The sequence below is a fragment of the Pezoporus wallicus genome, unplaced genomic scaffold, assembly GCF_028554395.1.
Source record: "Pezoporus wallicus isolate ANWC-B61680 ecotype Strahan unplaced genomic scaffold, APGP_CSIRO_Pwel_v1 contig_161, whole genome shotgun sequence".
Lineage (NCBI taxonomy): Eukaryota > Metazoa > Chordata > Aves > Psittaciformes > Psittacidae > Pezoporus > Pezoporus wallicus.
The window spans coordinates 12,116,438-12,126,035 of NW_026642654.1; the positions used below are offsets into that span (position 1 = coordinate 12,116,438).

The 9,598-nt window shown below is 37.5% G+C and overlaps 1 protein-coding gene across 3 annotated transcripts in view; it reads left to right on the plus strand.

Annotated features, from left to right (window-relative positions):
- MYOM2 (myomesin 2) overlaps positions 1-4,531 on the plus strand; it is a 78,074-nt gene extending 73,543 nt beyond the window's left edge. For all 3 annotated transcript variants that reach the window (XM_057431835.1, XM_057431837.1, XM_057431836.1), the window contains 3 exons: positions 20-42; positions 906-961; positions 3,896-4,531. In XM_057431835.1, the coding sequence (XP_057287818.1) occupies positions 20-42; positions 906-961; positions 3,896-4,213 (397 nt within the window). In that variant the 3' untranslated portion in view covers positions 4,214-4,531. The remainder of the gene's footprint in view (positions 1-19; positions 43-905; positions 962-3,895) is intronic.
- The last annotated feature ends 5,067 nt before the right edge of the window (positions 4,532-9,598 follow it).

Here is a 9,598-nt window from a genome sequence, read left to right on the forward strand (position 1 = left end):
CCTTCCTCAACAATTTTAGGGCAGCTGCTTTTGCTGAGAAGAGTAAGTTTATTTTACATTTTATCAAAAATGTTCTACAATCTAGACAAGTGTTCTCTGTAAGGCATCCATCATCATATGCTGCCATAGCTTTCAGAGTTCTGTGGCTGCAGAAATCCTCTGTTGGCATATAATACTGCAATAATACTAATTTGTGGATTTATTTGTTTTTTATTCCAATGGCAACCCACTAAAGTTTTAAATATTTCGAAAACCTTCACTGTATCTTCCTGTATCTGCAGATGTTTGTGAACTGTAAGCTATAAGGAAGTGTTGACTCTGAAAGCTGCTGCTGATATCGAATATTTAAATCTACCTATGAAGTAAAAGATTAGCTGCTAATTCCTGTTGGGCAGTGCTTGCTGAGAGGCACACAGTAGGGAACCTTATTACTGTTAAGGGCTTTAGGAATTCTGGTACTTTGATATCAGTTCCCCCAGTAATGACAAGATGCTTCTGTCCACAAAGAGAATGGCAGAACAAATCTTGCTTCAATCTTAGATATCATCAAGATGCTAAAAACATCCTCCTAGCTTTGCTCTGTGCCCAAAGCACAAACTGTCAAGCCCAGCAGTAGCTTCAAGGTTGTTATGTGTATTAGTTTAGAATGCTATAGCACAATCTCAGCTAAAAAAAAAAAAAAGAGAGAAAATAAAATGTATTAAGAAGAAATAACACAAAATATCACAAAAGTTGTGGGTTTATACATTTAATTATCCAGGAACTAGCATTTTAAAAGATAAGTTTCAACAAAAGTTGTGACTAATATGATGCCAAGTCATAAAATTAGTAAGAAATGAATAATTTTGAGTTCTAAACCTTACTCTAAACCTTACATGGCCCGCATATTTTTCTTTAACTTCTAGATCGTGGTAAAGTCATTGGTGGTTTGCCTGATGTCGTTACTATAATGGACGGGAAGGTAAGGAGAGTTTTTGTCAAAGAATCATGCTGACTGGTGAGAAGTTTGCTGTTATGGTAAAAGGGGAGGGAATGCAGATGATTTCATAGAAGCTGAAAGCAAAGGAAGATAATTTAAACCACGTAATAGTAATCATTTAATTAAGACACATGCAAATTATAAGTAAGCAAAGGTACTATAAGCTGTCTGTACAGTGAGAGGAAGCACAGCCCAATTCAGATCTTAGGCAAGCAAGGTCGGTCTCAGTAGGAATCAGTCTTACAACAAGTTTGAAAGTCACCAATCTGTGGAAAGCAGGAAAGTATACTGGGAATAGGATCGTGTTATTTACCCGTTGTATTTTTGTGTACTCTCTTAAGCAGTTGCTTTTGACTTCTAAAAGAGCTATATGGACTTTCATTCCAACAGACTACAGCATATCAGCTCATGAGCCAGTGTGACTCTTTCTATCTGCTGGCTATCAAAAGCATGTTGATCAGGCTGTTTATGTCTCTTGTATGAAGTGAGTCTTCAGAGACTACAGCTGCATTGCTCTGTATGGAAATTCTTAGCACCGGAGTAAGAGGTTGCACACAGTTCTTCTAACTCTCGTGTACCTGGCCATTTTCTGGATAGCCAGGAGCAGTCCTTTTAGGACGACAGGGAACATGTGGACCTTATACTGGATGCTGAAAGGTGTTCAACTCTGGACCATACGAAGATGATATTCCTTTTGGTTAATTCCTTCCTTTGTCTCTAATACTGGTTTGCATGAGGGACCTTCTTATTGTGGTAGACAGAGGCACCTCACAGCAAGAAAGCAGGGAGCTAGTCTTTTAGGAGGTTATATGTAATGCAGTTTGCAACAACATCTTTAAACAGCCTAACTGTAAGTAAACAACTCAGTGGAGTCACCCCTGACACACACTAGCTGCAGTTTCCTCTTACAGTCATACCTTAAAACCTACAACTTTAAATTAAAGAAATGCGACAAAGTGTAGAGTCAGAAGTTTTCAAAGGAGACTTAGTGATTGAGGATTAAATAACTGAATATGTGAAGAGAAAATCTCTGATTTTTGCAATCAAGCAGAAAGGAACGGATCACAAGGAAGTGAGACTTTAAAATCATCTTTAAATTAAATGCTAGCAGGTACCCTGCAAGAGCTGTGTAAGTGCAAGTGTGAGAAGTATAAAATTAAAAAAAAGAAAAAAAAAGTTTTCTTCATGCAGTGGAATGGTATAACTAAACAAGTATATGGACACAAAGCTTTATTAGTGCTTCTTAAGATATTATAAATGATTTTAAGTCACATCTATAATTTAATAAATTAGAACAAGCCCAAAATGATCTAAGATGACTGTGGAATATATATTCTCTCTGGTAAGATTTTAATATTAACTTATTAATACTTGATTAATTATTATTAATTATTAATTGCTTTCAAATGAAGTCACGTTGAAAGGGCAATAGTCATGAAACGTGACCTGAGTTACAGAATGGACAGTAAGATTTAAACTCATGATATTAGTCATTAGTATGATTTCCCAAAATTTTATTTTCATGTTTGCATTATTAAACCTTTAAATATTTTATAGTAAGGATAGTTCCTATGGACTATTAGTTACCTTTACATCATATAATTTCTTTAAGAGTACTCACACACTTACGCTGTCACTAGGTTGTAGGCTGTAACCAGAGCAAGTAAATCTTCCTTCAACATTCCCCTCTGACCTTGGAGGCATGTAGTATGCAAGGCTGCTTCTGTATGTGAATATACGAATTTTTTGATCATTCAGAATGTCTTTTTGTTTCATTTTTCCCTCTGAGTTACATCACAACTATTCAGTCATCATCATCCAAGAAAAATATTGCATGGAAGCGTGCATGTATGCACACAGATGGACTTCCTCTGTCCCTCTGGGTCAGGATTTGGAAAAACTTAAAGGGGAATATGGAGGGGAGAGAATATAAGGAAACATTCTGGTAGAAACTATCAGTTTTGGATTACTAATTGCTTGTGGTATTTTTCTTTGGTTTTGGCTTTTTGTTTTTTTTTTCCCCCCCCCCCCCCCCCCCCCCCCCCAACACAATGGTGCACATGTGAAATTCTTAAGTTGACTTAATTATCTAGGACAGAATTTTAGGCAGAATGAGTTTCAAGCAAAGGTGGACAAAGTAGGCACTAATCAGTGCTACTTTTCAAATGGTTATTTATTCTATCATCGCTATATGGAGGTCAAAATGGGATTCAGTAGTAACTATAAAAATTTTGAAGAACAACCATGAAAATTTTATGGGCTTCTTCAATCTCAGTTCAGTCCTTGGAAAATACCTGAAATACCAGGATGGACTACTAGGTCATTTCAGCTATTCTCTCACTAAGCATGTAACATTTTTTATAACTTTTATGTATTATTTATTCTTTGTGAAATATTTCCATTTTACCAGTCAGTTGCACTGGAGTCAATGTCCAATGATTCACATTGTGTACTCTGTTTTTTAAGTGATTTATTTTTAATCATCTCAAGCAATAACCTCAGGAAGCCTTGGTCAGAAAAGATTCCCTCAGTTCTCCTCCCTGTTGTGTACAGGGAAACATCAAGAATGTTTTTAAACCTATCATTGCCTGAAGCTCATGTGGGACTAATGGGTTGTCAGGAGTCTTCTGGAGGCAGGGCTGAAATGACAGTCCAACTTACCATCTTCAGGCAATGTTACCCTGAGGCTATTACTGCATTACAGTCACTGTTATGATGGTGGAAAGACTGAATTAAAAACAAAACAAAACAAAAAAGGAAAAAATATTAAACCCTCTAATTTTCAGTCTTCAGGAACATGATACTTGTCTTATTTTAATGAACTAGGAATAAGAAGTGCCTGAAAATAATACTGAGAATATTCTGGTTAAACAAATCTGACTGATCCTTAAAATTACTTCATTTTTCCTCCCTCAGACGCTGAATCTGACCTGTACTGTATTTGGAAATCCTGACCCCGAAGTGACTTGGTTCAAGAATGACAAGGTCTTTGAACTTAATGAGCACTATGCTTTTTCACTGGAACAAGGGAAATATGCCAGTTTAACAATCAAGGGAGTGACCTCAGAAGATTCAGGCAAATATAGCATCCATGTTAAGAACAAGTATGGTGGGGAAAAAGTGGATGTCACTATAAGTGTGTACAGACATGGTGAAAAAATGCCTGAAATTAAGCCTGGCCAGCTTGCTAAACCCAGCCCAATACCACCATCAGAGGAAGTCCTCCAACCTTAGGACAATGCGGCATCCAGTACGAAGAAAAGCTTGATGCTATGTTTGACAAACAAAATAGAATACATGAGCTCTAGTTGAGGTATTCCCTCACAAAACTTATTGGTAATGTCCAGAGGGAAACTGAGCTTTTAAGAGTTTGCTTTAGGAGGTAGCTGTGCTATGGTGCTGTATACATTTGAAAGAGTCTCATTTTGAATACATGTAATAGGGTGTGACTTACAAATAGCAAAAAGCCTGCCAGAGGTTACCATATGCAAAGACAAGTAGTGCAAACCTACAGTAAACCTCCATTTCCACCCTCCCCAACCGTCTGCAGAAAACCCCCAACAACTCAATCACCCTCTGCAAAAAAAGTCCCATCAGTAGAGAACTTCAGTTAGGTAATATTCAGAAATAGTTCCTGCTTTATTTGACACAGTTCCTTTGGCTTTGAAGCCTCTGATCCTGTAAGTCTAGTGGGTAGCACCTCTTTGGTAGTGATACCATTGTTTTGTAGTTGTAGCATAGGTCACATGGTTGTATGTTGGTTTTCTTTTTTTGTGTGATAATAAAACTTAAAAAGCCACCTTTGCTACTCACTGCTCCAAATGACACCTAACAAGTTCTGTTTACTCTCTTTCATTGTTTAATTATTACTTACTGTACAATTTCACATCTGGCAGCATGCAGACTATCAACTTTCAATAAAGAATAAAAATTATGGTTAATCACAGTCACTGGATGGCACTTCTGATGTTAATTTACTCTTTACAATACAGGTCAAGATGCAAGCTTAAACTGGTACCAAAAGACATGTATACAATTCAGTCACTTAAGATAATTATGTCTTTGATTCTCCTCTACTCTCTTCCATGGGTGAATTTATATCCTGCTAGGCAAAGATTTCTATATATGTTTATCATTAATTGATCAGATATAATGGACTTCAGTGAGATTACTCACGTATCATCTGTCATACAACACGAGTTCTTGAAGCACTGGCTATTTCACACCAGGTTCCCTGTTCAAGAGAATTTCATTTATCTACCTAGATGAACCTTTGTAATTCAGCTTCCAGCAGAATTCTTCTAATGGTAAGTAACACTGATGGTACAAACATCCCAGATGCAGCCTTCCTCTCTTTTGACTTCTCGCAGACTCTAGGATAAATGTGTGGGAAAAGGAGCACTGTGGGAGAGAGGGGCGCTTGGATAAGAGAAATTGCACTCTGCAAGATCTTCACTGGACAAGCTAGATGAATGTATTTGGCACAACTATCAGAACAAACAGTTTCAGTTTTTTTTCTTTTGTTTTGCTCATCTAAGTGACATAGACCTTCCATCGTTTTGTCTGGCAAGCAAATACTTCACTTGATTCAAAAAATGTTTTAGTTTTTGAGACAGATGAAAAGCAAAGGTAATGAGAGGCTAATTTACAAGCTGTGAGATACAGTAGCTTGGAGCACTCATCTGGAAGACAGGAAAGCAGCATTACCCTTCCCCCTCCTCTCCATCACTGGGGATTTGGACCTGTATTTCTTAACACCAAATGCAGTGTACTAATCCTCAGACTTCTCTGTATTTGGAAATGCTGCTTCTATTTATCCTTTTTTTTTCACTAGTTTGACTAAGTAAACTGAAAAAGAGACCAGACCTAGGAAGCTTGCTTCTCACATGAGCATGTTAAATGCTAGATTTACAAAGTTTTTTCCATTTCTTGTACTTTATCTGAGTTTTCAGTATTGTAGGGATTGAGGGTGTGGTCCTGTAGATGATTTAAGAAGCTGATAATGAACAGATGATGATGAGGATGGATTCACTGTAGTTTCAAATTCCTTAAGTAAGAAAGACTGCAAGGATCCTTTGCAACTCACTGATATATGTGAGTAGTTATGATAAAAAACAACAGGCCAGCTCTGGAAAGGAAATAAACTTTAGTCACACTTTACTAAAAGATGCTTTGATTTTAAATAAACAGCTTTTGAAAGATTTTTCTACTTAGAGCCAATGAACAGTGACTTTATACTGAAGTACAGTATAAACAGCAAGGAATTACACTGAGCAGTGATGAATAAAGCTTCTTCTGGGTGAAAAATTCTTGTGGCTATGGAACCACATTCTGTGTCTGCTCATTGAAAGAAAGTGCCCAAGATGGCTAAAGTCTCAAGACCATGATATTGCCAAAAGATAATTTCATTAGGAAATTTTATGAAACAAAGCAAACAAAGATTTTTCCTCGAATAATCTATCAAAATAAGAGTTTATTTTTCATATATGAGTCTTTCATCCCAAGACCTTCAGAAAATCTTCCAATAAAATAACTCAAATTTTCTTCTTTTGTACTCTAATTTCTTATTAAAGGCCTGTAAGGCTTTCAAAATCTTACAATTGCAGGCTTACAAAACATCAGAGCCAGTCTCCGGAGCATACAAAGTGAGTATCAGCAAGAATTTAATATTATTCTTATCTCCTTCTACAGTACACAGGTTAATTTTAGCTGACACTATCAAATTATTGCATGTTATGGCAGCTTTTCAGAGGTATCCTTGGGCACAGGAGACAAGGTTAGTCTCATCTTAGTTGTACCGTTAGCTGGCCTTCTTAGTTAAGCAAGCTTCACTTATTTCCTTCTGGGCAAAGAGAAATAATTTATTATGACAGTTAATCCTCTGCTGAAGTACAGAAATTATAATTCACAAGAACGTTTCATTCAAAAGACTTTCTTTATAGCTGTTTCACATTTTTCAGTGCTCAGTGTACCTTTGATTCTTTTGAATACATTTAAAAATCTTGCTATCAGTGCTAGAAAATGAATTGGATCAACTCTGTTTAAAAAGGAGTATCTTTTCAGAGCAAACATGCATCTAGTTGTCTGGAGGGGCAATACAATTGCATGCATATTAGAGGGACAAATAACATGCTCTGGTAATCAAGTCAGATGGAATACATGATGAGGCATATTAGTGTTTGCACACACCCTTCCACAGACTTGGCTTCAGCATTAGTTTAATTAACAACCATTCTGAAGGGGGAAGAGAAGAAAGCAAGATTCGCTGGAGAAGGTCTAATGCCAAATTATCCTACTTACACTGTGGTCAAGGGAGATTAACTCAGTTACACTGGATGTGAATCCAGCTTGTTATTTTTACAAATCCAGGCACCCATTACAGTGAATTAGCTATTTCTGCTACCTTTAAGAAGAAAAGTTTCTATTAGAATGCTTTTCTGTCACACTGGTGAGTTTTGCGTTTCTGAGTTTCATGTTGCGCTTTTCTAGACAGTGCTAGCGTGAAATTGAGCATCATTGACTTGTCACGGTAGGCAGGTGCCAGCGGACCAAACTCATGGCTGTGTCTGTCGTGTTGGCATTCTGCTACAAGGCTGGCAGGCCTTCTTTTCTCCAAGCACCTGCTTCCTTCAAATCAGCTTTGATATGTTACTGTGTATTTTCTTGAAAACAAGTTCTGTTTTCAGAACAAGGCCAGCTTACAGGTGCTTTTTATGAGGAAAAGATTTTATTTTTTTTTTATGACAGTATTTGCCTCTAGTGTAGCTCTTTTCCTGGCCCATAAGCTTCACTTGCATTCCACAACTCAAAAAACTGTGGACACCTTATTAATCTGCTCTTGTATGGAGACAGAGGTTCAGTGATAACAGTACTCTACGTGATGTTAATGCACAGACAGTTTTTAAGGAAAATTTGTGAAATACAGTAAACCACTTTATTTCTGTTCTGTAGAATTTAAGACTAAGACCTCTAGATGGCACCAGAAGAACAAGATAGAAATGAGCAGATCTTAAAAAAATTCTGCAGCTATAGCATATCCATCACTTTGATGCAAACACATCACTGAGGGAATGGGAGATTATGAAAAGCATTACATTTATGCCAGTGACAAGGATGGGTCCAGCAAATGACTGTTTCCTGGAAATAGCAGGTGATTTTGCAAGCAATAACACTGCCTCTTAATCTTTGCATGACACACATGAAGATGTTAAGCATGTCTTGTAAAATGCTGCAAGACTCATATTACTTCAAGTTTCTCCTTAGTATATGAAAACCCCAGCATACCGACTCTTTTTGTGAAGGAAGATTTGAATTGGAGCTCTAAAGGCAACTGTCTCAGACTTATCAGCTTCCATATGTTTTCACACTGTTTCCAATACAGCAAGGCCCATGTCCTGCTATTTTTGTTCAGTCTTTACAGAGGGATGATTCCATTTGAAATTAAGGGGAGGTCTGGAACCAAAGAGCACAGGGTCTGCCTCTCAGCTCTGCTACTGCAAGATTCAGTAAAGACCTGTAAGAAACTACCAATAGCCTTTGATATTAATATTTAATTCCTCACTGGAATGTTCAGCATCTCAGTACCAGCTTTGTCCTTGGGTATTAGCTCAAGGTTTATCACGCTGTTATATTTTAAAAATAGCACACTTGACCTCACATAATTTTCTTTATGAACATTTGAACTTTGTGTGGGTGCATTAAAGGACTGTTAACTTGTAATAAACTTGTTTTTTAAGTTAATGTAACTTCACTTTCTCTTATTGTTGCTCCTCTGTTACATTAATATTGTGCAGCAGAGAGTCTGATAGGAGAGACCTAGACACCCTACTGCAGTTAGAAGTAATATGGTTAATAGTTGCAGCTAAAGACTTTCCCGTGGTATTGTAAATAATCCAGCAGGGTTGTCTCATGCAGATTTCACTGGGCACCAACATCCCCCATGAAAGAATTTGCCCTCCACCCTGCTGAGGGCTTCTGCAGGAAGCCATTATCCATCTGATGACGTTGGGGCACACAGCATGTGGAAGAGAGGCAGATGGAAAGAGCTACAACTGCTGTTAAAGATAGAGCCAGTGTAGCTCTTTACCATTTTAAATCATGGTAAAAATGATGATCAAAATTTTAGTCTGCTGACTTAGTGACCTCCCCTGGACCATTTTGAATGAAGTGCACTAAAAGCCAATCCAACAGTTCTAAATCAACCCCAAATCCAGCCCTCCTGATTACAAGACAGTATGTGAAAAAAGAGCCCCATATAATCGTGTGCCACTTTAGCTGTCTGGGAAAAAATGCCTTCAACATATGAAAATGGCAATCAACCTCCTGCATGGTGCTTAATGGGAGGTAAAACACAAGACGACTCCCTGGCTGGGAGTTATGAGGCCACATGCAGATGTCTCCATCTGAGCTAATCACTGAAACTCCCTTCTTAGAAAATGGAGAGAAACAAGTACAAGTAGGGCACAAGTCATGTCATTCTAAAGCAGGTGTCTCAAATAAGTGAGATGAATCTTGTCTCTTCTTCCCACTGATTGTAAAGCAAGCTTAGTATAGCTGGGTTGTATGGGAGACATCTTAATGGCTGATGTTTGAACTTAGATGTGATAAATTCTGCACCAT